General features: G+C 63.3%; 6 protein-coding genes across 7 annotated transcripts; 5 read left to right on the forward strand and 1 right to left on the reverse strand.

The window, feature by feature from the left end:
• The first annotated feature begins 68 nt into the window (after positions 1-68).
• Positions 69-3,152, forward strand: CHLRE_03g146127v5 (uncharacterized protein). Its single transcript, XM_001695660.2, has 5 exons — positions 69-381; positions 604-810; positions 1,012-1,209; positions 1,608-1,929; positions 2,281-3,152. Exons 1-5 carry the CDS (start codon positions 193-195, stop codon positions 2,400-2,402), a joined length of 1,038 nt encoding a protein of 345 aa, XP_001695712.1. The 5' UTR covers positions 69-192; the 3' UTR covers positions 2,403-3,152.
• Positions 3,153-3,358: 206 nt separating this feature from the next.
• On the forward strand, positions 3,359-6,750 carry CHLRE_03g146147v5 (uncharacterized protein). Its single transcript, XM_043060446.1, has 10 exons — positions 3,359-3,640; positions 3,858-3,944; positions 4,161-4,214; positions 4,653-4,760; positions 4,990-5,079; positions 5,341-5,463; positions 5,637-5,735; positions 5,942-6,025; positions 6,240-6,359; positions 6,486-6,750. Exons 1-10 carry the CDS (start codon positions 3,515-3,517, stop codon positions 6,516-6,518), a joined length of 924 nt encoding a protein of 307 aa, XP_042925575.1. The 5' UTR covers positions 3,359-3,514; the 3' UTR covers positions 6,519-6,750.
• Positions 6,751-6,752: 2 nt separating this feature from the next.
• Positions 6,753-9,916, reverse strand: CHLRE_03g146167v5 (uncharacterized protein). Its single transcript, XM_001695551.2, has 7 exons — positions 9,834-9,916; positions 9,665-9,725; positions 9,494-9,571; positions 9,327-9,395; positions 9,029-9,199; positions 8,432-8,524; positions 6,753-8,164 (listed from the first exon to the last, which is right to left on the reverse strand). The coding sequence occupies exons 1-7, from the start codon at positions 9,884-9,886 to the stop codon at positions 8,018-8,020; spliced, it is 672 nt and encodes a 223-aa protein (XP_001695603.1). The 5' UTR covers positions 9,887-9,916; the 3' UTR covers positions 6,753-8,017.
• Positions 9,917-10,018: 102 nt separating this feature from the next.
• CHLRE_03g146187v5 (uncharacterized protein) lies at positions 10,019-15,660 on the forward strand. Its single transcript, XM_001695658.2, has 10 exons — positions 10,019-10,172; positions 10,404-10,562; positions 11,022-11,147; positions 11,377-11,465; positions 11,756-11,831; positions 12,831-12,908; positions 13,260-13,418; positions 13,761-13,828; positions 14,110-14,320; positions 14,784-15,660. The coding sequence occupies exons 1-10, from the start codon at positions 10,098-10,100 to the stop codon at positions 14,892-14,894; spliced, it is 1,152 nt and encodes a 383-aa protein (XP_001695710.1). The 5' UTR covers positions 10,019-10,097; the 3' UTR covers positions 14,895-15,660.
• A 168-nt stretch (positions 15,661-15,828) lies between these two features.
• CHLRE_03g146207v5 (uncharacterized protein) lies at positions 15,829-19,633 on the forward strand. Its single transcript, XM_001695657.2, has 10 exons — positions 15,829-16,228; positions 16,514-16,554; positions 16,738-16,846; positions 16,991-17,130; positions 17,360-17,442; positions 17,658-17,739; positions 17,968-18,014; positions 18,168-18,381; positions 18,625-18,762; positions 18,989-19,633. The coding sequence occupies exons 1-10, from the start codon at positions 16,062-16,064 to the stop codon at positions 19,174-19,176; spliced, it is 1,209 nt and encodes a 402-aa protein (XP_001695709.1). The 5' UTR covers positions 15,829-16,061; the 3' UTR covers positions 19,177-19,633.
• A 775-nt stretch (positions 19,634-20,408) lies between these two features.
• CHLRE_03g146227v5 (uncharacterized protein) lies at positions 20,409-25,850 on the forward strand. 2 transcript variants are annotated; one of them, XM_043060447.1, is made up of 10 exons: positions 20,409-20,750; positions 20,840-20,897; positions 21,188-21,310; positions 21,462-21,820; positions 22,011-22,078; positions 22,228-22,624; positions 22,754-22,924; positions 23,028-24,026; positions 24,165-24,235; positions 24,388-25,850. In XM_043060447.1, the coding sequence occupies exons 1-10, from the start codon at positions 20,454-20,456 to the stop codon at positions 24,779-24,781; spliced, it is 2,937 nt and encodes a 978-aa protein (XP_042925577.1). In that variant the 5' UTR covers positions 20,409-20,453; the 3' UTR covers positions 24,782-25,850. The 2 variants fall into 2 exon arrangements, with proteins under 2 accessions (XP_042925577.1, XP_042925576.1); XM_043060448.1 differs by having other exon boundaries at positions 24,165-24,249; positions 24,388-25,110.
• Positions 25,851-26,146: the final 296 nt, after the last annotated feature.

Below are 26,146 nucleotides of genomic sequence, written 5' to 3' on the forward strand. Positions count from 1 at the left end.
TCGGGCGCTTCATTGATCGTCGGCTCTAAGAATTAATTGGCTTCTTCCCCACTCGCCCGCTACGTCCAACTATTCCGTCTGAGCATTTAATTTACAGCACATATCAATTATCAAGAATAACCTGACTGTCTTTGCACGCCGTGACAAGCAAACTTCGGTTCCCGAAGCAGGCGCTCTTGCGCCGTTTACAACATGACAACCAAGTATGGCATGTTTAAGGAGCACGAGTACCTTCGGCCAGGCGGCGAAGGGCCCGCAGCGGCAGGCTCGGACGGTGGCAGTCCAGCGCCAGGGTCTCTAAAAAATAGCCGCACAGCATCACCAACTGGCGATCGTGATGGTGGATTGAACTTTAAGGCTACTGTGGGCCGCGCTGGAAAGGTGCGGGGTGGCGCACGGAATGGCCCCGCATGCTGCGTCGCTCTGGACAGATAGGCAGCCCTCTCAAATGAGTGCGGAATATGGCGTCGGCTGCTCGCTCCCACTTTGTTTGGGGATACCAAGGGGGTGTGGGATGCTGAAGCCCTTACAGACAGCCCCCTGACAGCGACACGCTTCCCGCGCACCACGCGCACCATTCTATCTGCCTATCCCTACCCTCAGGGCAACGACGCTACTTTCGAGCCATTTAAATCACTACATCACGGCGACAAGTACATTGACCCCAGCCGGAGAGCGTTGCTGGACCAGAATGCGGCCAAGGGCAAGCAGGTCGTGCCCGCGGCCTTCAAAGCAGCTTCCCCCATGAAGAAATCCACAACGCCAGGCGACTTCGTGGGGACAATCGCAGGGAAAGTGCCGTACGTGCCGGTAAGCGCTCGTGTCTTTGGGTTCATGATGGGCTGCAAACTGCCTGCGGGTGAGAAAGGCAGCACACACTAAGTCCGCACCCTCCCCACCCTGTTCCTCGGAACCCGCGCACCACCAAAAGCCCCATCCCGCCACCGCTAATCACCGCCCCCACCATCCCCTCCACCCTGTCCCACCCACAACCACATCACCACACCACAGGGCAGCACCATCAGCACGCAGAAGACCAAGGACGACGTGCGCCACGAGCCGCGCGGCTTTTACACCAGCCCCGCCAAGAAGGGCGGCCTGGGTTTCAACAAGACCACGCTGTCGGAGCGGCAGGGCTTCCGGGGGGTGGCCACGGAGTACGAGTACCAGCACGACCCCGAGGAGCTGCACCGGGAGCGGAGGAAGCAGGTGAGGGGTCGGGGCGTGTGGAGGCGGTGTGCGGGGGGCGTGTGTGGGGGGGAGGGGGTATCCTAAACCGGGGGAAGGGGAATTCTATACCCAAGTAAACCCAGACCCAGAACCGCCCACAGAGCACGGGCGGGGGAGTGGGCGGGGGGAGGAGTTGGGACGGGGGAGGGGGGTAGAGGGCTGGTGGGAAGGGGCAGGGTGGGGTGGATGGGCATGAGGGTAAAGGGCTGGCAGGCAGGGTGGTGGGTAGTGGCGTGGAAGCAGGAGTTGGATGGGGATCGCGGGAGCTGGTGGGCGCGTCAGGGAGAGGAAGCGGCGTAGGCTTGACCGTAGGCAGATGCTTGAAGGTACTGACGCAGCCAAACCGCACGGGTATCTACGCATGTACACACACACAGGAGCGGGAAGCGGACCAGGCAGCCCGGCAGCCGCAGCCCTTCAAGCCCACCAACCCGCCCAAGCGGGGCGGGCCGGGCGTGCCCAACACCACCATCAGCAAGCACAAGGGAGTGGCCGGCGAGTGGGAGTACATCTGCGGAGCAGACCCCTCCACCGCGCCGCGCGACCCCAACAACCCGGACGCGGCGGCGGCCACCGCGGCCACGGCGCCGGGTGCGGGCGCTGCGGATGCCGGCCCGGCCTTCAAGCCGGCCTCGCTCAAGCCGCGGCACCTGGGCAAACAGCCCGAGTACATCCACGACCCAGAGGTGCCCAAGATTGGTGAGTGGTGCTGGCGGTCAGGCATGGCTGTGGTGGCGGTGGTGGTGCCGGCGGGGGCGGTGGGCGGTGGTGGTGTGGGCGGGGGCGGTCGGCTTTAGGCTTGGATGCAGTCGCATGTACGAGACATGCGTGCATCAGCGGCAACGAGCTTGCTACAAGGTCGCAGGAAGAGAAGGGGCTACAGCAGCGAAAGGAGCTAGGCAGCGGCGGGGGCGGTGGAAAGGGCGCACTAGCCAAGCGCAGCTGGGGCTCGGGTAGCTGGCCCCATGAGTAGCCCCCCCTTCCCCTTCCCCTTCTTTTGGTAATCCCCCCCTAATGCTTGTTCTCCACCGCGCCCCTTCACCACCGCAGAGGCGGAGCACGCCAAGCGCAAGGCGGAGATCACTCGCCTGGCCAACAGCGGCGCGTGGCGGCCCAACCAGGGCAACAAGACCGACATGGTCCGCTCCATTGTGCGCATGAACCTCAAGTAGTGGCGGGCAGCATGAGGAGCAGCGAGGAGGCGGAGTGAGCAGGGGAGGCGCGAGCAGGTGGAGGAGTGCACGAGGTGGCGCGAGGGTGAGGTGGAGAGTGGAGCTTGGAAGCTGGGAGCCTGGAGCAGCAGGAGCGGGAGGTAGCGGCCGGAGGCGGAGGACAGGGGCAGCAGTCGGTCGGTTGGAGCGGGTGGCAGCAGTAGGCGGTGGTGAAGGGCTTGTAAGGAAGCGTCGTGGGTACCAGGCGCAGTTGCTGGGCAAACACCGCCAACATTGGGGGGGTTGTCCTGTATGCCGGGGGATGAGAGTTGTCCTGTGAGCAGTTCAGATCGTGGGGCTGCGTGTGGTCTTGTACAGCGTGTGTGCGACCCTATGGTGAACATGCGACGAGCGGCGGTGGTAGCGGCGCCTGCCGCCAGACTGCAGTTCACAGATTTTAGGCTTCTTGACGTGCAGGTAGACAGAAAAGCGCAGGGAAGTTGCCAACCGGTTGTGAGGGGCACGAAAGGGGTTAGGCGGTTAGAGGGTAGTGGTGGCTCGTGCAGTCAACAGAGCTGCTGTGAGGGCCGTTTGGACGAAAATGCAATCTTAAAGCTGATGTGCTGGTTGGTGGACAGAACTGGCGTGCACCAGTATTCTGAAGGCAAGAGATGCCTTTTTGAATATGGCTGGGGCCACTACTGAATCATGACGCCGCGCGGAAAGCGGAGACCCACGGGGCGCAAGACGGAAAGAACGGCAAGACTAACAAGAACTTCGGAGTGCCAGCTCATTGCAGTGCATTTGCAAGCGCGCTAGCAGACACAGCGTCGGCAGGCAGCAATGCGTTTTGTGGCGGGCGGGCAGCGCGCCGTTACTCACGTCCGCGTCATTTTCTGGCGCAGCGGGAGCGGCCATGCCGGAGCTCGCCAATATATACCTTCCAGTACTTCATTTCCCACTGCAAAAAGCAACAACGAAGGTCATCCACACAAATCGCTCTAGCTAAATACCTTGTGACCCCGAAAGCAGGCCGCTGTGACCCCCCACACGCAAGCGCTTCGCACGCCCCAGCGCCCGAGCTTTCTTCCCTAGACCGCTTCCTCGCAACCAACCAAAAAAAGCCAACCATCATGATGCTTACGCGCAAGGCAATTGCCGGTCCCGGCGTCGTCAGCAGCCGCAGCACCGCCCGCGCCGGCGTGGCTCCTGTGCCGCTGCAGCCGCGCCTGCGCAGCTCCGTGGTCCGCCGCTTCAAGGTGTGTGGCGGACTGAGGCAAGCGCTGAAGCAGTAGACAGCTGCGCCTCACGGGTGTAGCTGGGGCAGGTGCAAGTTGTATGGCTGCGGTTGAAGGCGCTTCGTAGCTGTGCTGCCCTCCCCCCCTCCCCCGCGCCACCAATCACGCGTCGTCCAAGACCGCGGCCCAGCACCGCTCAATGTCCCTCGTCTCATCTGTCTTGTTATTGCTGCTGCAGGAGAACAACGAGGAGACGGACCTGGAGATGCAGCGGCGGCGTGAGATGGAGGAGGTGCGGCGCCGCCAGGAGGAGGCCATCAACAAGGTGGGAGGGTGGACGGGACGGTGTGTAGAGTGTGCTCGCTCGTGTTAAGGGCATAAAGTGAACAGCCTGTTCAGTAAATAGCAACCCGCGGGACTTGGCTGTGTGGCAGCTGCCCTGGTGGCTTTGACGGGCATTATGCGGCCCCGCCTGTGGTCTGCAACTAAGCAAGCAGGACCTCCAACATGTGTCCCTGCCACCGCTTCCCCACCCCCGCAGATTCGTGACTCGGCCCAGGACGTCGGCAACAGCGCCAAGCAGGAGATCAAGAAGGTGAGGCGTGAGGCCATTTGCGGGGATGGGTAAGGGCAGGTGTGGGGCAAGCGCCTGTGGGTGGCTTTGAGGCTGTTGAAGATGTGGGTCAACAGCCACACAAACGAAGGAAGCCGGCGTGCGGTGCAGACACCGAGCCTGCATGGCTGGCCTTGCACTGGGGCACATAGCGACCTGCGCCCGCCCGCCCTACCCGCTCATGCCATGTCGCATGGATACCCGCCCTCCCCCCTGCTCAGCTGCTGCAAATACCGCTGCTGCTGCAGGTGCGGCATAGCGCAGCCAAAAGCACTCGCACTGACGTCTTCACACACACCACACGCCCCTGTGCTGCACGGGCTCCTCCCTCCCTTGCTTCATTTCCACCTGCTTCTCACCTCCAGCCTTGTTTCTCGCCCCACCCACAAACCCTGCCCCCGTTACCTGCTGTTGACACAGGACGTGCGGCAGGTGGTGGACACGGTGGAAGCCAGCAGTGCCGGCAAGGGCTACAGCAGCGCAATACGGGTGCCCATCTGGATGCCGGCCTTCACTCGCCGCCGCGAGGTGCGGTAGGCAGCAAGATAGCAAGCTGACAAGCAAGGGGCGTGCAGAGGTCGCGAAGGGGTTGTGGGGTTTGGCATGGCGTGAGGATGCGGAGGGGTGGACTTGTAACTGCGCAGCGATGGGTTTCTGAGTTTGTGTGCCTGTTGAGGTTGTCGGGCCCATGCATGAACCTCGACAAGCCTCATAAAGCCTGCCCCCACCAACCCCCCCTGCCCGCCGGTGTGCACAGGTCTTCATGGGGCGCATCGCCATGGTGGCCTTCGCTGTCAGCTGCGGTCTGGAGATCTTCACTGCCGACCACCTGGGTCCCATCCGCCAGGTGCGATCGGGCAGTCGACGCTCACCGTGGGTCCCGATCCACGGTGGCTGTTCGGCCGGCCCATTGTCGCCGGCACTGTCCGCTCCCAGCCCTTATTTTGTACCACCAAACCACGCGCTGACCATCGGAGTAGCCGAGTAGCAATGGCGCAGCTGCACCATCGCCATCCGCATTGGCAGTTCCCACCCGCGCTCTCATGCCCAACGCTGCCCCCCCCCCCCACACACACACCGCCCACCCCCACCCCCGCCACCACTGCAGGTCCAGCTGTGGAGCGGCCTGGACGAGTCCACTGTGGTGGCCCTCATCATGGGCATCATTGCCTACAACGTGCTGGGAGGTCTGGGGCCCTGGTCGCCCACCTTCGCGCCCGAGAACCTGCGGGTGAGGGACTAGGGACGTCAAGAGGAGGGGTGCAGGAGCACGTGTCGGGAAACTGGAGGGGGCTTGTGATGCAGGTGCAGGAGTAAGACGGGGGCGACGGGTTCCATTGCCTGTGACACATGTGCTTCATGCGCGGTCTTAGCTTTCCCATACGTCCCCACCCGCCCATACAGGATGTGGCCAGGCGGCCGCGCGGCCCGCCCAGCGACCTGCCCGCCAAGGTTGGCGACTGGCTGGGCATCAGCGGCTGGGGCTTCACCAAGCGCAACGAGGTGAGGAGGTAGCGAGTGTTCTTTTAGAGAGCACGCGAACGCTAGCGCGTGTTGATTGGGGAAATCGGAAGAAGAGCGTGCGGTTGTGTACGTACATGTGCGTGTGTGTGTATGCGTGTGCTCCCCCACGGCCACGGTCCCACCCAGTCCCTTCTTCCTGTTCTACTCCATATCCTCCCTCCTCGAACCGCGCAATGCAAATGCAGGTGTTCCACGGCCGGCTGGCCATGATGGGTTTCCTGTTTGCTTTCATCAACGAAATGAAGACCGGCCGCGGCGCACTGGGGCAGGTGGGCGGTGGGGGTGGGGGGAGGCGGGGCGCTGCAACGGGGAGCGGAACATGTTTGGTGCAGGAGTTGTGCGACAGAGCTGCAAGAGGGTCACACGCAACGCGCCCTATGGGGTACTGGCTGATTTGCAAACGCTTGCATCCCCGCCAGCCCCACCGCACACACGCACGCACACATACAACACACACGCATCACCACGCCCCCCACCCCCCAGGTCGCTGGCTACCTGGGCATCATCCCCGACGCCGCCTGGTACAGCGCCTGCCTGAACGGCTTCATCGTGTTCTCCGCCCTCATGCTGGGAGCCTCCATACTGTTCCCTAGCCGCCTGCAGGTAGGCGTGTGTGGGAGGCAGGGGGGCAGCAGGCAGTGAGGGAGGAGGGAACGGACGAGCGAGTGCTGGTGCTCCCGCACAATGAGGTTGTGACTTGTTCCGCACCCACGCACATCCACACAACAGGGTTCCAACGCCTCGGAGGATGACATCTACTAAAGCACCGGCGAGCTGTGTGTGCACCAGGGAGTCGTGCGATGTGTGTCAAGCGGGTCTGCGGTACGGCATATGCCTGCTGCACGATGTGGGTGGTGGTAGCTTAGCCGGCGTAGCTGCCGGTGCAACTTGGTCGGCATGAACCTGCATGCTGGTATTGGTAGTGCAGACTCGAGACGGTTGAGGAATGGAGGTTCAAAATGCGCGCAAGGACTGTGAGGAGCTGGCATCGGAAGGATGGGGATGTTGGATTAGCTGTTGCGCACGTGATGTGGGTCGGTTGGGGTTGCTGACGAATGCACTCGAGCCCAAGACGACCATCTGCGCTCTGTCGATATGCTCACACGTGCACATTGGTGATAAAGCAACGGTGATGGTTGCGTGCCACAGACAGCACACAAGCGCTGTGTAAATCCTGATGGACACTTTGCCAAACATATGTATCCTCTGCTCGATATGTCGTCCATGTTTGCGACGTTGCATACGGCTTGCGAAACACATGCATTCTGTGCCAATTGACAGCGCGAATTATGGCAGGGGTATAGCTGCACCACCTTTACATCCTTTCCAAGCGCCAAGCACGAGAGCGCAGCACCCCCGGTGCCACACAAAGCCACCCCATCCTCTCCGGAGATGCGGTGATTTGCCCCGTCCATCCACTGCGGCACGGCGCCTCGCGTGCCGGACCCAACGTAAACAAAAACTGAGGTCCAGACACCAAACAACAAAATTGCGATGGCCGCCGTCCTAAGCGCCCCTCCATAGGCGCAGATGGCCTCTCCACATGCAGCACGCGCCCTGCCCTTCGGGTATCAACGGCGCCTTCATTGCCATCAAGTTCATCAAGTCCATGTTGTCATCTCCATTGCGCACCCACAGCGTGCACGCCGACGGAGGACGCCGTATGGTGCTCCCGCGCCCTACTTGCTACCACAGTGAGCTCTCACCCCTACCTAAGTTGTATGCTTTCATCCACCTCATCTGGCTCTAGCCGTTCCTTCACCGGACGCGGCGACCAACGCCTCCGCGCCGCGCTGCGCATGCGCGCCCCTGAGCCCGGCAGCAGGACATTTACGCACGGTGCCGACAAGCATCAAGCTCGCCGCCCCTGTGCGTAGCGCCATCCCGGCGCCCCACAGTGCGCATGCACCCTGACCTGCGCCCATGCCGCCTTCGCCTTGGCCGCGAGCCGAGCGCAAAGCCCCCGCTCCGCAAGCCCGCGCGCTGCCCCGGTCCCCTTTCAAGATCCGCTCCTCGCCAACGCATTGCCACGCCACGGCAACAGCTCGCTGCCGCAGACTGCTGCTAGCATGGTAGCAAGCTCCCGCCTGGCTGCTGCCTCCGCCGCCCGGTGAGCTACTGCTCCCGCCTTATCCCGCCAGCGCCTGCGGCTGCCGTCGCCCGCGCAGCTCCCTTGCTGTTCAGACTGACCGCAAGCCGCCGGCCAGCCCGCTGCTAGCTAGCCGGCGAGCTTAGTCCCAATCATGCCGCTGCATTTGCATTTACTGCGGCGCCTTGAACATGCCCGCCAGGTTCTCGCTGGAGAAGAACTTCTTCAGCTGGTCCAGGCCGGTCTCGCCCAGGTCCTCGGGCGAGGGGAAGAAGGTCAGGTTCTCGGCAGCGGTCCAGTCCTTGGGGTTGGCCTTGTCCTGTCCGGTGGCAACAAGGGTGGATGGAGACGCTAAAGAAAATAGGGGCGCTGAGAGCGGTTCCCTGGCAGAACACCCGACCCACATCGCGTTGCTACGACCTGCCGCCCTCCCTTCCGTGGGCGGCTCTGCACCGGACCGCAGCGTGGCGCCTGCGAACCTGAGCCCCCCGTGGGGCAGGCCCTCCCGACATGCAGCACACACCGCCGCCGCACGGAGCTCCCGACCCGAGCGGCAGCCCGACACTCCGTCATCCGCGGCACTCACCCGGATCTTGAAGGCGTACTGGAAGTCGCTGGACGCCGAGTTGGCGAAGGGAGGGAAGTTCTTACGCAGCTCCTTCTCCAGCTTGGCCTTGTCCTGTAAGTGCATGTGTACGGGTGCGTGTGGCTAAGCGTAGGGGGACGAAGCGGCGCGACGGACAGTGAATAACCAGTTGGGCCCACACACGCAGGAAAGCTTCACGGGGATGCTTAACTGGGTTGTGTAGCCTTGCAACCGCAGCCTGCCGGACGCCGGCCTAACCGTGTGCGCACAGGGGCACATAGATCCGGCCCGCACCAGGGTGGCAATGCCTATGGAACCCGGGCTGGTGCTCCACTCCCGCAGGCTGCTCTACACGAAACGAACGCTTTCAACCTCCGGTTCCGGTCTCAAGGCTCGTAAATTGTTGGAGCCGCACCCGTCTGGAATGCGCCACAAGCAGCGTTTGCTTGCCGCACGCCCTTGGCACCCTCCAGTCCGCTCGCCGTCACCGGGAACCGGCACCAACCAGCCCTCTTCTTGCTGCTACAGCTGCTAACTCTGCAGCTGCCTCCGTTGAAAACCACGCGCTTTCGCCCCTTTCCCCCGCGCTGCTCCTACCTGGTACAGGCCCGACGCCATCTGCCAGATCAGGGTGCGGCCGTACAGGCGCATACCCCAGGGCGACTTGATGGCGTTGGCCAGGAAGTTGGACACCTGGTTACCCTTAACGATGCTGAGGGGAACCCACAGAGAGGGCCCCACCATGGCATTCAGCTGGGGGTCCTTGTACTGCGCGGTGAAAGTAAGCGATCGGGGAGGGGGAAGTCAGGACTGTGTCAGGACCGCACACACACAAAGCCAGACGTGCGGTGTGTGGTCGGAGCTCCGGTCCCGGTCCCTGTAACACATGACTGACCTTCAGGCAGCGGAAGAAGATGACGAACTCGGCGTTCTCGGGGTCCACGTCGGGGGTAGGGGCCTCACGCTGCGCGTTCAGCGACGGTCGGCGCAAGCATCGTCGCGATGTCAGCAACTTGCCACCAGAGTCAGCGCTGCACCAGTAACCCGGCCCAGATCACTTACGCGAACCATCTCCATCTGGTTGGGCATAGAGCCCTGGCGGAGAGCGGACTTGCCCTTGCCCTTGCCCTTGGCGAACACCTGCGACCACACACCGGATCAGCCATCGCGGAGAGCTCCAAACCACGATTGTCTATTTAATATGCACAAAGCTCCACTGGGGGCCATGCGCACCTGAACGGAGGTCCGGCGAGAGGTGGTGGTGCCGAATGCAGGGGCGCGCGCGGCCGAGCGCCTGCAAAAACGACGGCGCCATCCGTGGTCAGAGACGCGGTGGAAACATTCCTTAGAAATGTGCTCTAACTGTCACGCCGAGGAAGCTTAAGTCACATCCGAAATTCACCTGGCCGAGGGCGCCTGCAGCGCCTGCGAAGCGCGAGAGATAGTGGTCTGCATTTTGATATGACAAGAGTTCAAGGGGGAAAGCCTACACCTAAGTTATGGCAGGGGAAGTGTCGGCCGGAGTGTGTGTTTGCAAGTGTTGCGCAATTGCAAGTGCCGAGCCCAAGTGCGACGCACCCGACCTGCCTCCCACTGCTTCACTGCTTAGGAAAACGTCCGCACCCTGTTTCACGTCTTACTTGCGTCCACTCGAAAACTTGGCAAAATGGCTCTGCAGTGCAAGCGTGTTGCCGTCGGCACCAGCGGCCGTCGCGCGATGGACGTGCGTGCCCAGGCGGTGGTAAGTAACAGTATGACGGGTCGGTTGACCGGGTCGCAGTGGACGCGAGTGGGGGCCTGTCTCGGCAGCCCTGGCGCGCACGGTGTGCGGGTCGGTTTGCTGCGCCGATGGCTTTTCGGGCCTGCAGCCAACACCACAGGCTCATGTGTGATATGTAATATGTAATTCGCTTAGGTTAATTGAGAGTTGGGGTCCCGACGACTGATCGAGGGTTTTGGGGCGTGCGTGCAGGCCTCGCCCGCACCTGCGTCTGCGCCCATGAAGACCAACGTGGCTAAAATTGCGGTTCTGGGTGCTTCCGGCTACACGGGCGCTGAGGTCGTGCGGCTGACCGCGCTGCACCCCAACATTAAGGTCACCGTTCTGACCGGCGACAAGCAGGCGGGCAAGGTGAGGGGCTCGGCAATACAATAGCAGCAGCATGGACACCCGTTTAGTGTCATCTGGGAGCCGGAAGGGCGCTGGTGCTGGCTGACAGAAGAGGTCACGTGGCGGCAATCGACATGTCGCCTTTCAGCGGCAGCGCTGCCGACTGCACCTGACCGTCATTCCAACACGGTTATTTCCCTTGCTAGCTCACATGGCATTATGAGGTCCAAAGCGCATCGGCCGCTCACCTGCTTTTCTGAGCCCTAGTGCCCTGCGCATTGCTTGGGAGCGGGTGCCAAGCCTTCCCAGTTCCCGGGCTCCCTCCTCCACCTGCCGCCTTCTCCGGCAAGCTCACTGGGGACAAACCCCACCCCTTGCCAATTGAATGACCCCATTATCCCCTTACACCTGTGTACTGGCAAGCTGCCGCTTGCAACTGACTACGCGCGCTCCACCCGGTGCAACACCCCACTGCGCCAGGCCTTCTCCGACGTCTTCCCCCACCTGGTGGCCGCCACCAATGTGCCCAAGCTTGTCAAGATTGATGACGTCAACTTCGCTGACGTGGACGCCGTGTTCTGCTGCCTGCCGCACGCCACCACGCAGGTGGGTGGGGCAGGGGGGTCGGGGGTGGAGTGAGCATGGCAGGGCAGTGAAGGGGGAAGCAGCGGACGGGGCAGCAGCAGCGCACAGCAGCGAAGGCCTGCAGGAGCTTGGCCCCTGCAAGGCTGCTCGCTTTTCTTGTTCTTTCCCACGTCACCCACTCAACCAAAAACACCCAACAACCCCACTCGCACGTGCGGTCCCCCTCCTCCTCCTCCTTCCGCTCCTGCAGGAGGTGATCAAGAAGCTGCCCTCCGACCTCAAGGTGGTGGACCTGTCCGCGGACTTCCGCCTCAAGAACCCAGCCACCTACGCCGAGTGGTGAGGCTGACCGGGGTGACAGACAGCAGCTCAGACTGCCCGGGGGGACAGACAGCAGGGGGCTGGCCAGCAGGGGGAGCCCTGACATGGGAGGTAGGGATAGGGGGTGGGGGAGGCGGGGTGCTGGGAGCTGTGGGTGCGGGTGGTGGCACACCCGGCTAGCGCGGCGCCGCGTGCATGCGGCCTGCCTGGTAGTCAGGGATTGGTGTGAAGGGAAGGCGGTGGAAGCTGGTCGTCTCCCACATTACTCAACCAACGCGCGCCTCCTCCTCCTCCTCGCTCCCTTGCAGGTACGGCCACGAGCACGCGGCTGTGGAGCTGCAGAAGGAGGCGGTGTACGGCCTCACGGAGCTGTACCGCGACCAGGTGCGGGGGGTGGGGTGGGGTGGGCGTGTGGTGTGGAGGGCGTGTGTATGGATGGAAGAGCACACCGGAACACCGTGTGCGGTGTGTGTGTGTGGGGGGGGGGGGTGGGTGGGGGGTGGGGAGGGGGGCATGGCGGTATGGAGAGGAGGCGTTGGGGGATTGGGGGCGGGGGCATGAGAAGGCCATGTGGGGGGCAGGGCGTGGGGGCAGGGGGCGGGCGCATCCGGGATGCTGTTGTGGGGCCTGTCTGCAGCGTCCTAGCTGGCCGAAGCAATCGTGCCCTAGGGCTCAACAGTTCAGCTCATGAAACGATGGTGAGGTGCTGGCTTGTCGCGCGGATGGGGAAGGGCCGCGTCCTGGCTGGGCGGCCAAATGGTGGGGCGGGTACTGGCGGCCGCAGCTGGAGGCCCAGAGGGGCAGAGGCCTGCAAGGCAGCGCAGCGGCGCTAGCAGCGGCGGTGGTGCCGGGCGCGGCAGCGGCCGCGGGTCGATGCACGGCCGCAGCACGCGGGCAGCCGCAACAGGCGGACGGGCGGCGCAACAGCAGCAGCGCACGAACTGGAGTGGGCGCAGGAACAGCAGCAGCGAGCAGCGAGCAGGTGCCCGGCGGGCGCCGGGGGGCAGGCGCGGCCACCGGTGCCGTTGCCGCTCTGCTTCATAAGGGGGGCGGGGCAGTCACAGATGGTGAAGGGGCGGAGGCAGGAGAACGGCTGGGTGCCTGCAGGCTCGCAGGCCAGTGGCGCCGTGTCAGGCTGAAGGCTGGGGCCTGAGGGCGGCGAGCAGCAGGGCACGTGCCCTGGCCGCCAGTCGCCGCGGAGGGGGGATACACCATTCCCAAAACAAATTTGGAGCAGGACGGCGCTCCCGCTTGGGCCGTTGGGCGGCCACCTGGAGCACGGGCACCGCGGCCGTGCCGCTGGGCCGTAGCCCACCTGCACACGTGCCCCACGTACCCTGCTGACCGCCTCGTGACCTCCCCCCCTGGCCCCTGGCTCCGCAGGTCAAGTCGGCTCGCCTGCTCGCCAACCCGGGCTGCTACCCCACCTGCTCGCAGCTGGGTCTGTACCCCCTGCTCAAGGTGGGTTGGATGCACGCGTGTGTGTGTGTGTGCCGGCGGGGCGGATGGAAAGAAGCGGGTGCTGGTGCTGGTGCTGGTACTGGTGCTGGTGCTGGTGCTGGTGCTGGTAGTCACGTGCAACCCCCGGGATCAGGGCGAATGAGCGAAAGCGCAGATATGCGGGGAGGCCGCGGTTCAGGGTGCTGGATGGGCAGGCACGCGTTTGGTGGGCCGCAGGCAACCGGCGAGGAGGTGTGGGCCATGGGCTCAGGTGAACAACGACACCCCGCCATGCCCCCTCTGACACAAATACACATACACTTGACATTTTACATCGACCCTCTCCTTTGTGATATTCTCCGACATGTGCAGGCCGGCCTGATCCTGCCCGAGGACATCCTGATTGACGCCAAGAGCGGCGTGTCGGGCGCGGGCCGCAGCGCCAAGGAGTCCAACCTGTACTGCGAGATTGCGGAGGGCATCAACAGCTACGCAGTGGGCTCGCACCGCCACATGCCGGAGATCGAGCAGGTGCGCTGGGGGGTCCCGCAGGAGGCACGTGGCTGTCCATGTAAGACGGGGTGAAAGGCGTGAGGGGGAGGAGATGGGGTATGGCGGGCAGGAAGCGCGAGGGGTCCGGGTGGTTCATGCGCCGCCCGACCTTGGAAAGGGGATACCGTGTTATGTGCCCGGGCCCAAATACGACGAGAGAGGGAGGTGTGGGGAAGAGAGGTCTGGGGAGGCGGGTAACTGGGGAGGGGACTGGGGGAGGCAAGGGCACAGGGCCTAGGCTGCATGACAGGTTCGCATTATTAACCGACCGGCGCTCCTGCCTGACACTGCTGCGTCATGTGCGTTGCCTTCTGGCCACAGGGCCTGACTGAGGCTGCCGGCAAGCCCGTCACCATCTCCTTCACCCCCCACCTCATCAACATGAGCCGGTGAGAGCAGAGGGCGGGGGAGGCAGGCGAGTGGTGGAGGCTCGGTGTATTCCCGAGCCCGACGACATCGGGGAAGGGCGCAGAGACAAAAGGGGGCGGCACAGGACACGGGGGCCACAGGGGGTGGTCTTCGCCTGCGGCAGCACCTCACAAGGGCAGTCCGCACGGAGCTGCGCCATATGTGTGTGGCGTGTCCCGGGCACCGCGCCAGTCGAGGTACTTGCAGTGCATGTCCAGCAGTGCCGGCCGTCTCCCCTCATGCTCCCCCCTCCGCCCCACAGCGGCATGCAGACCACCAGCTACGTGAAGCTGGCGCCGGGCGTGACGGCCGACCAGCTGCGCAGCCAGCTGGCCAGCACCTACGAGGGCGAGCCCTTCGTGCGCGTGCTGCCCAAGGGCGTGGTGCCGCACACCCGCCACGTGCGCGGCTCCAACTACTGCCTCATGAACGTCTTCCCCGACCGCATCCCCGGCCGCGCCATTGTCATCTCGGTGGGTGGGTGGGTGGGTGGGTGGCAGCAGCCGCAACACGTACACGCCGCAACGGCAGCTGCCGCACGACCGCGTACACACAAGCTCTCGACTTCGTAAGGTAGCCCTTACCCAGCGCGAATGAGTCTTCCACACCCGTTGGGCCCCTGCGCACCACATAGCCAACCCCTTCCCCCATTCCCGTCTTTCATGGACGGCTCCCCCCCCACTCGCTCCGTTGCACCTCCTGCTTCATGACAACCAGGCCCCTACCCCTGACCGCGAAGTATCGTACTCGTGCGTACTCTTCGAACTCCCTCCCCTTGCTTCCCTTCCTCCCCTTCCGCGCCCATTAATCACTCCGTCGACACTTCATACTTAATCACTCCGTTCTCCGGCTTTACACCCCATCCCAACCCCATTGTCTACCATCTACCACAAACAATCATGATCAGAATGTAATCCCACACCCGCACACCTGCAGGTGATTGACAACCTGGTCAAGGGCGCCAGCGGCCAGGGGCTGCAGAACCTCAACCTCATGATGGGCTGGCCCGAGACCACCGCCCTGCTGCAGCTGGCCATGTTCCCCTAGGCGGCCACAGGGGGAGAAGAGGGGGCGGAGGGAGAGGGGTTGAGCGGGAGAGGGAGGACCGGAGGTGGAGCAGGAGAGGGAGGGATGAGGCGGAGAGAGGAGGGGTTGGAGGAGGCGGAGCCTAGGGGATGCAGCGGCGCGCGGCTAGAGTGCTACGGCGCTGAGGGGGGCGGTTGGGCGGGTGTGTGACCTGAGCGGCCGGTGTAGCACTGTGGCGCAGTGCGTACGGGAAATGGCGCAGCGTTTCTACAGGCAGTAGCAGCTCAAATGTGTGTTGTATGTGTGTGTGTGTGTATGGCTCTGGTTCATGAATGGACAAAACGCGGTGCGGTGTGCATGTTGTCAGCTCTGTTTGCCTCCGAATGGGACAACGTGGCAAAATGCTGGACAAGAATGACTCACTTGTTTGTGTTGCCTTATGTTGGATGTTCAGGGATTGTGCGGTCTATTGGCTGCTCATGTTGGTGGCCAGGTGGCGGAGGTGTGTGTGCAGGCGGCTGGGCAGCGACATCAGTGCGCGACCCCGCCGCCAGGAATCGGTACCGGGGAAGCAGCATGCACGGACGCAGGAATTCAAGTTATGAAAGAGCAGGCTTTGCGAGGCGCATGCAGGCGGAAGCGCTTCAAGTGCAAGGGGCTTGCTGTGTGTACGAGACAGACGAGCTCGAAGTGAGCTCCGCGTTGAAGCGCTCGGGAACGCGTTCGTGGCGGGGTCCCGGTGGGTGTGAAATCCGGCGTAGAAACAATTTAAGATCGTAATTTGCCCATCACCAGCACTGTATGCGCCCGTATGCCCGCCTGTGTGTCACCAGCGATTAGGTAATTTGCCCCTGCATGCCCAAACCTGACGATGGGGGTTTACGCGCGCGCGGGTGAATACCTTTGCGCGAACCCGTTGTCGGCTTCTGAGTAGTATTATTAGCTGCATAACCGCGATTCGACGCAGTGGCCAGCAGCGCAAAACCAGGGCATCGCGGCCGCTTTCGAGTAAGTTCGGAGCACAAAACATCAACCGCTTTAACCGACCGGAATGTTCCCTGGTTCTTGATCCAACGGGAGGCGCGCTTGACAATGCATATAAATACGGGCGAACATGACTGAATTGTCCAATCACAAACAACGACTCACCTACTCCGCCCAACACTTAAGCTGTTGGTTTCAGTTGACATGATGATGCAGCGGAAGTCTCTGCTCCTTGCCGTCGCGGCTCTGGCCGCGCTGGCTGTGTGCGCGTCGGCCGGCTACACGCGCCCGCCGCCTCCTCGTCGTTCGCCGCCGCGCATGGCTGCGGGCCCTCAGGTTTATGGTCCCCCGATGACCAATGCTTGGCTCAAGTGAGTGGCGTCCGACCGCCGGGGTTGAAAGGATGCGCGAGCTTGCGAAATGCGAGCTCCTGGGAGCGTTCAGCAGCCGCCATCATGTTGTGTTGCTTGCTGGGAGCTGGGGCTGTACTGCCCGGTTGGTGCCTTCCGGGGCCTGGCAGAGAGCTCACGCTGAATATGCCGCGCTAAACCGCCTGGTTAGAACGTTTCTCTTCCGACATCGTGCGCATTCGATTCTCCTTGTAAGCATCTTCAGGAACGTTTGCCCCTGCCGTGACTGCCGTGGTCGTGCTGCAGGATGCCCGCGAACGGCCGCTTCCGCATCCTGCAGGTCGCCGGTGAGTACGAAGGGGCACCTGTGCGGATGCCAGCGCGACTAGACGTGCATGTGCGTGCATATGCGTTTACCGCACCGTGCTTTCCACTCCTCATGCCTGCCTTGCCCTAGCCTTGTAACCACACGCCTCACCGCGTTTCCTACGCCCCCTCCCCACCTGTGCTTCTGCCCCCGTCCCCTCCAGACGTGCACTACCAGAACGGCGCCAGCACCGGCTGCCAGGACATCCTGCCCGAGCAGAACCCCTGCAGCGATGTCAACTCCACCGCCCTGCTGACCGCCATGATTAAGAAGTGAGTGGAACAGTCGGTGGGGCCCCGCATGTCGCGTCTGGAGCTGAGGTGCCCCAACGGCGTGTACGTGTGCCAACGTGTAATGACATACGACCAACCCAAAGCACCCGTCACTTCACCTGGTTCCATTCTTTCCACCCCCAGGGAGCAGCCCAACCTGGTCGTGTTCACGGGTGACAACGTGTGGTACCCCGGCAACACCGACATCGTGGCTGCCCAGGCCGCGCTGACCAAGCCCCTGAACGACGCCGGCGTCCCCTACATGCTGACCTTCGGCAACCACGGTGCGTGCTTGCGTGCGTCTGTCTTGGTGCCACCCGTCAACCGCGTGTGCTAGATGCGCTCAACAGGGTCCTGTGTGGGGACTGGGGGGCCACCTGCATGCGGCACGCCTGACTGGCTCGGTAGCCTCACGCCGCAGCGGCGTGGCTTCCCTGCTCCTCTACCTGCTCCCCTACCTGCTCCCCTGATTGAGGCTCGCCCCCACCCCAACCACCTCGCATGGCCCTGCAGACTGCGAGTCTGAGGACTGCCGCTCCCAGTTGATTGATGCCGACATGAAGCAGCCCTACTCGCTCACCGTGGCCGGCCCCAAGGTGCGGGTACTACATGTCGGGAGTGCACCAGCCCCTGCAGCCATGCTCCTTCGCCTCGTCTTGCAGCTGGGTGCCCCAGGACGCCGCGCCGCACACCCACCACACCCCGTTGCTGCATACGCCACCGTATCACCCAAGTCCCCTGCGACCAACCCACTCCGCTACCGCCTAACTCCCCACCCACCCCACCCCATCCCTCACACACCCCGACACAGGAGCTGCACGGCAAGGGCAACTACGCCTACACCGTGACCGGCACTGACGGCAAGCCCGCCTTCGCCGTCTACGTGATGGATGGTGAGGGCGCATGTGTTGCCGGGGTCTGGGAATGGGTAGACTATCTGTACGCGGTGAGCTCACCGGTTGGGGTGCACACGTCACCGTATGCACCCTGTGCGTGTCCAAGCACTTGCGCAGCCAATGTCCGAGAGCTCGTGGCGGGGAAGTTGTTGTGCGCCGCCTGCGGTCGCTGTTCATGCTCTGACCGGCGCTCACCCCCTCGCTCAATGCAACCCAACCACACAGGTGGTGCCTACCTGTCTGAGTTCCCCGGCAGCTACGACTTCATCCACGTGAGTAGGGGTTGGCGGTTGGCGGATGCAGGGCCCGGGGCATGCAATCACGCAGAAGCAATGCCGCAACTACTTATCCGCCGGTTCATAACGAAGTGGCTACGTGCTGATTCTCATCACTCCCGATGTATACCGCCGTCTCGCCGCGCGCAGCCCGACCAGGTCCAGTGGTACAACGAGACCTCGATGGCGCTGGAGAAGGCCGCCGGCCGCAAGGTGCCGGGCGTTGCCTTCACCCACATCCCCATGCCCGAGTACGACAGCGCCTTCATCTGCAACCTGCCTGCCAACACCACCGGCATCTCCATCGGCACGGTGAACGACTTCGGCGCCAAGTCCAAGAGCGGCATGGGCAAGGCGCTCGCCAGTAAGTGATGAAATTGCGGAAAGCGGGAGCGCGTGACACAAAAGCGTGTTGTGCAGAAAGGGCGAAGGTCTTGCATCAGTGGCTGGAAAAGGCGGACGCAGGGCACGGCACACGCGCGTGCGTGGACGCCTGCCCCACGCTGCACCTCCGCTCCGCTGCTAGCTGCCATTCTACAGAACGCCCCGCCCCGCCCACCTCGCGACCCTCTAAACCCTGCCGACTTGCATCTCGCCCTCATTGCAGACAACTGCACCTCTGGCACCACCTTCGGTGTGTTCCAGGAGGGTGTCTACAGCGCCAACGTGAACGGTGGCCTGTTCAGTGCCATGGCCATGCGCGGCGACATCAAGATGGTCAACGTGGGCCACGACCACGTCAACGGTGAGCTACAGAGCTGGCTGCTGAGCGAGGCGTTGGGTAGCGTGGCGTTTGACCGTTTGCCCAGGGGATTCATGCGCACAGATGCTGGGGGGCGTAAGGGAGCGTCTCTGGCACAGCTGGAACGCTAGTCGCGCGCTTGCTTGCTGAGCGACCCCTCCTAGCCCAGCCCTGTCCTAACCGTAGTGCTGCTCGCGCCCCTGCCTGCCCGCATCTGCACCACCCGCAGACTTCTGCACCCCCTTCTACGGCATCCAGCTGTGCTACGGCGGCGGCTTCGGCTACCACGCCTATGGCAAGGCCGGCTGGCCCCGCCGCGCCCGCACCATCGACCTGTACCAGAACGGCACCGTCCACACCTACAAGACCCTGGACTCCTGGGGCGCCTACGCCGAGATTGACCACCAGAGCTTCTAAGCTATCACATCGGACTAATGCTGCTGTCCATCTGGGCACCAGCAGTTGCCCTCTGTGGAGGAGCGTACATAGCTGGGGGATCAACACTCGGGACAGGCTCTCATTCAGTTTTTGACGTACATATGGCCTTTGCCCGCGTGATTTGTGAATAAGGAATGCGACCAAGCCTGATGGCATGTCGCAGAGGGGCAGTCGCGCCACCGCGTGAGCGTACATAGTATAGATTGCATGAGCAGGGGGGTGCGTGACAGGGCGCGCCGATGCATGTGCACGTATGAACGGAAGGAACAGGGCAAGAGGCCTGAGGCCAACAGTATACGGTATGCAAGCTATGATGCGTGAAGACAGGAAGTGCAAGAGGGCTGCCCAGAGGTTTTGTGCCTACGCCATGCTGAGGTCATGGAAAGCCTACCGGATTTCACCACATCTGGGCCCAGCGTTGTAACACACCTCGCTGCTGCGTGTGTCCGGGTGGCCTGAATCTTATGACTCAGTCTACGCGTGTCTTCACTTGCTCAGACTGTAGCCCTGCCATGTCCCTTGGCACCCTTGGCTTTGGACCTGGGCCCCTAGCGGGCAAAGCGCGGATGTCGCTGCAGGAGAAATAATAAACGCTGGCGAGAGGCACCTGCTAGACTTCTCCATGCAGTGCCCGTTTGCCACAGCCCAGCCCAGATAGCGCCTGCTATGTGCGTGTTCGCCGGCTGCATACGCGCTCGCCTCGTCGGTTGCTCCCACGCATGCATGCGGGCCCCGTCTGAGTCTTTGTCCACACTCCCATTGACCAGCCAGGGTCTAGGGCCTGGCTGTTGTGCGAGGTTGTGCGTGTGTGGGCAGCTCAAGCCCCTGAACGACGGCGGCTGGGCGGCAGGAAATTCGGGCAGCCGCAGCGGCTCACTGAGTGCTGATAGCTGGCTTGCTGAGTATGCTGGCTTGCTGAGTATGCAACATTGCAACCGGTGATGGGCGAGAGCGCAGAGCGCTCAGGTTGGGCAGCGCAGGTGCAGTGCCCACGCCGCCCCTGCTATGTAGGGCACGCCGCCGGCAGTACCAGAGGTGCGCTTGGGTGGTCTCCTGATGCTGAAGCAAGGGTGCGATGGACAGTGCACATGGTCCCCGGGTGGGGGCGCGCAGCGGGCGCGCTGATCTCCATCGAACGCACACACGCACTGACACGCGTACGGCATTCCGACCCTCCTATCAGCCCCGCCGGCGCGCACACTCCTCTATAATATCCTCTCTCCAAATCCGCACTCTCAACTCATGAAGTTTTAGCCATGGCGCGCTCCAAGGAGCCTTGGTTCGAGTATTTGCTGCGAAACAAGGCCATTCGAACATTCCTCACCAGTTACAATGAGGCGGAGTGGGAGGAGGTCTGCAAGCTCTGTCTGCTTTATGGTATCTTACATCTGGACCTTAAAGATGGCCGCGGCGATGTGGCGAGGCTGCGGGAGCTTGTCGGTGTTGGCCACAGCGGAGCGACGGTCGACAACGCGCTGCCAGGAATACAGGAGAAATTGGCAGAGCTGAAGTTCCAGCTTGATGAAGTGGCTTCTGGACTGCCGCACGGACAGGTGCGCGGAAGGGCTTCGGTCAAACATTGATGATAACCGCCGAACGCCGATAGGCGCTTCTATCAAGATTGTCATTTTTCTATTTACAGATGCCTCACGCCGCTCGCGATGACACTGGGCGAGCGGCTCAGGCGCCCGCGATTCCCGGTAAGTCTCTCACCGAAATTTTAATTATATTATTAATATAGCCCCGCTATTGCCCCGCTATTGCCCTCTCTATTGCCCTGGGGTGCCTCGCGGGTGGTGGGTGGGGTCGGGGCGAGCAGCGTGCCCAACATCTTGACCTATGCGGGGATGAACCCGCCCACCAGCGCAAGACCCCGCCGAATCGCCAACCGCCATAAGGCCTAGGACTTTGGGGAAAGTAGGTGAAGCGTCGTGGCGGGCACACTGGCAGGGGCATGGGTTTCAACCCTCCCGCCTGTGGTGTGACGCAGGGCCCCCGAGGCGCGCGCTTGCGCCGTGGGGAGAGGACCCTGTGGAGCAGCAGCTGCGCCGGCAAGCAGCTGAGACCAAGGTGGCGCTCCGGCAAGCGGAGAGGTTTTTGCGCTACACCAAAGGTGCGCGCAGACGCAGCTGCAGCCCGATAGGGAGCCCAGACATGACGGTGCCTGGGGCTGAGTGGATGGTAGGACCGGCACCTCATGGCCGGCGCCTGACCCATTGCATACGGTGTCCTAAGCCGCGACACTCGGACCTGCATCGCCGCAGGGTCCGCCAAGTTGGCAATAGACCCGCAGGACATGCCGCGCAAGCTGGTCGACAAGGCGGTGGCCGCAGTAGCAGCGGCAAATGCGGTGGGGCCGGATGTCCGGCCGCCCTCGGAGTGGCGCACGGGCGACTCGGAGCGCACCTTTACGCCGCCGGGCAAGAAGCGGGGCCCCGTGATGCCGGGTGCCGGGCTCATGGGCGCAGAGTACCCGGCCTGGTGGGGTGACGCGGTGGGCTGGGCCAGCGGAGGTGGCGAGGGCGAGCCGCAATGGGTCCCGGGCCCTCGGTCCCGGTCCGCTCCGCGGCCCGGCCGCCGCGCACCGCGGCTGGCATACTCGGTACAGGCTGACCAAGACAAGGTAAGAGACAGGCCGGCGGGGGCGGCTCGGGCTGGCTGGGGAAGTAAAGCCATATGATTCAGTAAAACGGCACAGCGCTGCGCCGCATGTAGGCCAGGAATGCAACGCGGGAGCGGAGCGGCGACGGCTATGTGGTTTTGACGCAAACGCTCATGCGCAGTTGCCACTCGTGCCACTTGCCGCACTGCAGCCGCCGCTGTGGCGAGACGACCTGGTGACAGCCCGCTACCTGGACGTGCCCAGCAGCGGCTATGGCAGGTGGGCATGGGTGCTCGCAACAAGGATAGACGTCGTAGTGCTCAAGGCCCCACATGTCGGTGACATGAACAGCACCAACTCCAACGCATTTGCTCCTTGGTACTAGACCAACACGCACTGAGCACCAAATTGGTTCTGGTCCGTTGCAGGAATTCTCCGCCGCGCGTTCCGCAGCAGTACCTGCCGCCGCCGGCTCAGGACCCTGTGTTGGCGCCCGCCTACCTGCAGCAGCAGGGCCCACACGCCTTCGCGCCCCCGGCGCCCGTGGCGCCGCCACCCATGCCCACGCAGCAGCAGCCACCCTTTGGCGTGCCGCCGCCAGGGCCATGGGGCGATGGCGGGGCGTGGGGCAGTGGCGATGGCTATGGGCGCGCTGCGTACGGCAGCGATGCGGGCGTGTACGGGCCGGGCGCTGTGGGGCCACAGCTGTACGCTGTGTACCCGAACCAGGCCTACCCCAACCAGGCTTACGGCTTCGGGCCGGGCTGGAGCAAGCAGGCTCAGCGCCGCTGGGAGGAGGCGGTGTATGGACGGCCGCCGTGGAAGGTGGGTCTGGGCGCATGGCATGTTTACCTGACAGCCTACGCGTTGCCCACAATCCTTGCGTGGTTTCGTAGTGAAGGGAGCAAGCGGCTGACTCCCAACGCACACCCAAATCTCGTCATTCGCGTGCAGCCCATCAAGACGTCTAAGGAGGTGGCACAGTCGCGGATCCGGGAGATGGTGCAGGCGGACAAGGCGGCTGCGCGGGCGCAGCGTGCAGCGCGGCAGCGGGCGGCGGAGGCTGCTGCGGCTGGAAGCCCGTGGCAGGCGCCATCCGCAAACCAGCCCCCGCGCAAAACACCAGTGAGTCCCCAATGCTGTACCCTGTGGCGTCAACCAGCACTGCCACCAGTCGCTGTGATCACCCACTGACCACGTGCTGCTGGTGCCCTGTGTACTGTCGCAGGAGCGCCCGCGCTCCGCTGGGCCGTCCGAGGTGGCGGAGAGCCTTGCGTCCAACCCCTACACCTCCTGGTTCATGGAGCCGCGCCAAGACCAGGCCGGGCAGCAGCAGCAGCAGCAGGCGGCTGCTGAGGCAGAGGCGCGGCAGCAGCAGCAACAGGGGCAACGCATCTCGGCAGCATGGGGCGCGCCGGCTGGCGGTGCGCCTGCTGTCATCGCAGTTGACACAAGCGCTGCTGCAAAGCCGCCGACACCGCCGCCGCAGGATGGCACGGCACGGCCCACAGCCGCGCCTTCCGGTGCGGGGCCGGGCGGCCTGCACCCGTTTGACCTGGGGCCGGCGGCGGCTGAGCTGAAGGCGCGGAGCAGCGGCAGTGAGGCCGGCAGCCACCAGCGGCACCACCACCAGGGCCAGCACTACCAACATCACCACCGCTTCCCCGACGTGCGCACCCACTCTGAGTGGGAGCTAGGCAACCATAACTTGCCCATGCCGCCGCCAGACTCGCCAGACCGCTTCCCAAGCATACGCAGCCCAGGTGGCACACTGCGCCGCAGCGGGCCACCGCCGCAGGGCCCTGCGCATCCTGGAGCGCAGTACCCTGGTGTGACGGAGCCGTTGTCGGGGCCAGGGCCGGACGCCTTCGCGCGGGGTCCGGACGGCAGCTGCCCGCCTGCCCGGCGAATGGCATGGGGATCGGACGCACAAGGCCCCAGCTGGCCCGATGCTGCCCCTTACTCGGCAGCCTGGGAAGACCCGTCACAATACGGCGGTCAGCAATGGGAGCGGCAAGGTGTGAACGCTGCCTGGGGCGGTGGCGGCAATGGCGGCGCAGCCCCCGGTGGCATGTATGGCGGCGCCGGCGGCGGCGTGGGCCCGTACCGGTGGGGCGAGCCAGCAGGCAGCAGCTGGTTTGGGGGCGGGGGCGGGGGCGTTATGGGCGGTGGAGGTGGCGGTGGCGCTTACGGCCCACGCATCAGCCCACGTGCGGAGGCTCTTCGGGTAAGCGTGCCGGGGGTGAGCCTGGTCATGCCCTGTGCGTGCACGCCAAGCCCCAGAGCTTCTAGCGCCCCAGTGCATCCGCGCGTTTGTACTTACTCTCACTCACGGCCATGCCGCGCCCACCAACCTTCCACGCAGACGGTGCGGCCCGAAGTGGTCAAGTGGTCCAAGACATGGGTGGGCGACTTTGGCCACCTTGAAGAGCCGCGGTGAGGCGGAAGAGGTGAGGGGCCGGGCTGCACAGGGGGACATACCGTAGAGATTACAGATGCCCGCGTGCGGTTGCGCACTCATGCAGGTGCTGCGCTGGCCGGGTGACTGTATTGACAACACATTGCCGTGATGCCTTGGGTGCCAGCAGGTTTCCGCCTGGGCGGCTACCATCTGCCTTTGACAAGCCGCCTTCCCGGCCCGAGCCGTCACAGCGGACCATGAGCGGCAGCAGCCACCGCACTGCCCCGGCAGCCGAGCAAGTCGCGGCAGCTGGCAGCGCTGCGGCAGAGGCAGCCGCGGCGGCTGCGCCCGTTTTGCCGTCGGGGGGCTGGATGGACCGCGTCATGGCGCAGGTCTCAAAGCTGCGCAGCGACCGTGAAGAGGCGGAGGTGGCCATTGCAATGGAAGCGGCATCAGCTTGGCGGCAGGGGGGTGGCGAGGCGGCTGGTGAGGAACTGGCATCGGGACCGCGCGGGGAGTTGAAGCGTGACCAGAGTTGTCGGCAGTTGCCAAGAAGTCGTGCAGTGGAGCTGGGCGGCTAGATTGGCTGTTGTATAGAGACGGCGTTCTGTATTTGATGCGTGGTCGAACATGAGTAAGCCATGATGGGCCCAGTTGGTGCTGAGGACTGGGGGGGGGGGGGTTAGGAAACAAAGTGCCAGACCCCATGCCCCGAAATCCCCCGGGACCCCCCTTGAGGGGACGACCGACCCCCCCACGGACAAAACCTTGTTGTTTAGGGTTAAAACCCCTCCATTTAATACCAAAGTGGTGCCAATCGACTCCTCTTGACGAGCACTATCACGCTGTGCCATCAGCGGTCCTGTTCTGAGACTTCGGTCACACGCGGGATCCTATCCGTTGAAATCCTCTCGACCCAGCCCACACCGCGCTCAACTCTCTGCCATGTGACGGTTGGACAGTGTGCATCGGCAGCCTTGTGAGACGTAAATTCATGCGCACCAGCGCTAGAGAGCCCAGCCGTGGCAGTGCGCATGCGTCGAATGTGGGGACATGTGCCGATACGGTATGTCCACGCCCGGACGCGCAACTTAGCCTTTCCACGCTTTGTTTGTGCTTATTACGGCATCACATGCACATACGAGCCTCATACTGCTGCGTTTGGCCTCTGGTTCTGCTTGTGGGGCGGTTCCCGAAATCCGCCAGGATGGGCTCCCGAAACCCGGCGGACCCCCAGGGACGACGACCGACCCCCCAACTTTGGCGGCCAAGAACTTCCTCACCAGACACCCCCTTAAAGAACTAAAAGCACGTGCATAATGCTCTCCTAAAGCTCTGTAATAATTGATCATGGGGTAAGAACCTGAGCTTTCTACCCCCCCCTGGGAGCGCTTCCCGAAATCCGTTAGGATGGGCCCCCGAAACCCGGCGGACCCCCAAGGACGACGACCGACCCCCCCTTGAGCGGCCCAGAACTTCCTCAGACCAACTCTAACAGAATTAAAGGGACACGCGTAAGGCTCTCCTAAAAGCTCTATGATTTTGAGCACGGGGTAAGAACGTTGAGGATATGATTACAGACACAGCGGCCTTTTCATCTTCTCCTGGTCTCGGGGGGGGGGGGGGGGGGGGGGTTTTAAAAGGGCCCCCCCCGTTGTCCAAAACCCGCGCCCCCCCCCCGGGGAGGGGCCACTGTCCAATGAAGGAACCCCTTTCCCCTAAAAGCCCTAAGCCCTGGGGTTTTAAAAAACAAAAAGGGTTAAAGGCTTTCCCGTTATGGGCCCTTTAATACGGGACTACCAATGCCCGTCAAAAGGGGGAAAAATCACCCTCGTCGCTACCTGGAAATTTTATTGGGGGGGAATATACTCTGCCAACGTTATTAGGGGCACCGGGTCACTTTCCCAAGTCAATGTCCCATCCCTAAAAAAAAAAAAACTCCAAAA

This window comes from Chlamydomonas reinhardtii, chromosome 3 (assembly GCF_000002595.2).
Source record: "Chlamydomonas reinhardtii strain CC-503 cw92 mt+ chromosome 3, whole genome shotgun sequence".
Classification (NCBI taxonomy): domain Eukaryota; kingdom Viridiplantae; phylum Chlorophyta; class Chlorophyceae; order Chlamydomonadales; family Chlamydomonadaceae; genus Chlamydomonas; species Chlamydomonas reinhardtii.

What these genes read in the sequence shown, in the direction of transcription:
- CHLRE_03g146127v5 (XM_001695660.2), top strand. Translation starts at nt 193, where the DNA reads ATGACAACCAAGTATGGCATGTTTAAGGAGCACGAGTACCTTCGGCCA. An exon ending in ACCGGGAGCGGAGGAAGCAG is followed by an intron (nt 1,210 to 1,607) that starts GTGAGGGGTCGG and finishes ACACACACACAG; the next exon opens with GAGCGGGAAGCGGACCAGGC. An exon ending in CCCAGAGGTGCCCAAGATTG is followed by an intron (nt 1,930 to 2,280) that starts GTGAGTGGTGCT and finishes TCACCACCGCAG; the next exon opens with AGGCGGAGCACGCCAAGCGC.
- CHLRE_03g146187v5 (XM_001695658.2), top strand. Translation starts at nt 10,098, where the DNA reads ATGGCTCTGCAGTGCAAGCGTGTTGCCGTCGGCACCAGCGGCCGTCGC. An exon ending in CACCTCATCAACATGAGCCG is followed by an intron (nt 13,829 to 14,109) that starts GTGAGAGCAGAG and finishes TCCGCCCCACAG; the next exon opens with CGGCATGCAGACCACCAGCT. An exon ending in GCCGCGCCATTGTCATCTCG is followed by an intron (nt 14,321 to 14,783) that starts GTGGGTGGGTGG and finishes GCACACCTGCAG; the next exon opens with GTGATTGACAACCTGGTCAA.
- CHLRE_03g146227v5 (XM_043060447.1), top strand. Translation starts at nt 20,454, where the DNA reads ATGGCGCGCTCCAAGGAGCCTTGGTTCGAGTATTTGCTGCGAAACAAG. An exon ending in CTGGACTGCCGCACGGACAG is followed by an intron (nt 20,751 to 20,839) that starts GTGCGCGGAAGG and finishes TTCTATTTACAG; the next exon opens with ATGCCTCACGCCGCTCGCGA. An exon ending in GTTTTTGCGCTACACCAAAG is followed by an intron (nt 21,311 to 21,461) that starts GTGCGCGCAGAC and finishes GCATCGCCGCAG; the next exon opens with GGTCCGCCAAGTTGGCAATA.
- CHLRE_03g146207v5 (XM_001695657.2), top strand. Translation starts at nt 16,062, where the DNA reads ATGATGATGCAGCGGAAGTCTCTGCTCCTTGCCGTCGCGGCTCTGGCC. An exon ending in ATGACCAATGCTTGGCTCAA is followed by an intron (nt 16,229 to 16,513) that starts GTGAGTGGCGTC and finishes GTCGTGCTGCAG; the next exon opens with GATGCCCGCGAACGGCCGCT. An exon ending in GCTGACCTTCGGCAACCACG is followed by an intron (nt 17,131 to 17,359) that starts GTGCGTGCTTGC and finishes ATGGCCCTGCAG; the next exon opens with ACTGCGAGTCTGAGGACTGC.
- CHLRE_03g146167v5 (XM_001695551.2), bottom strand. Translation starts at nt 9,886, where the DNA reads ATGCAGACCACTATCTCTCGCGCTTCGCAGGCGCTGCAGGCGCCCTCG. An exon ending in CTCGCCGGACCTCCGTTCAG is followed by an intron (nt 9,572 to 9,664) that starts GTGCGCATGGCC and finishes GTGTGGTCGCAG; the next exon opens with GTGTTCGCCAAGGGCAAGGG. An exon ending in TCTTCTTCCGCTGCCTGAAG is followed by an intron (nt 9,200 to 9,326) that starts GTCAGTCATGTG and finishes TTCACCGCGCAG; the next exon opens with TACAAGGACCCCCAGCTGAA.
- CHLRE_03g146147v5 (XM_043060446.1), top strand. Translation starts at nt 3,515, where the DNA reads ATGATGCTTACGCGCAAGGCAATTGCCGGTCCCGGCGTCGTCAGCAGC. An exon ending in CCAAGCAGGAGATCAAGAAG is followed by an intron (nt 4,215 to 4,652) that starts GTGAGGCGTGAG and finishes CTGTTGACACAG; the next exon opens with GACGTGCGGCAGGTGGTGGA. An exon ending in GCCGCGGCGCACTGGGGCAG is followed by an intron (nt 6,026 to 6,239) that starts GTGGGCGGTGGG and finishes CCCACCCCCCAG; the next exon opens with GTCGCTGGCTACCTGGGCAT.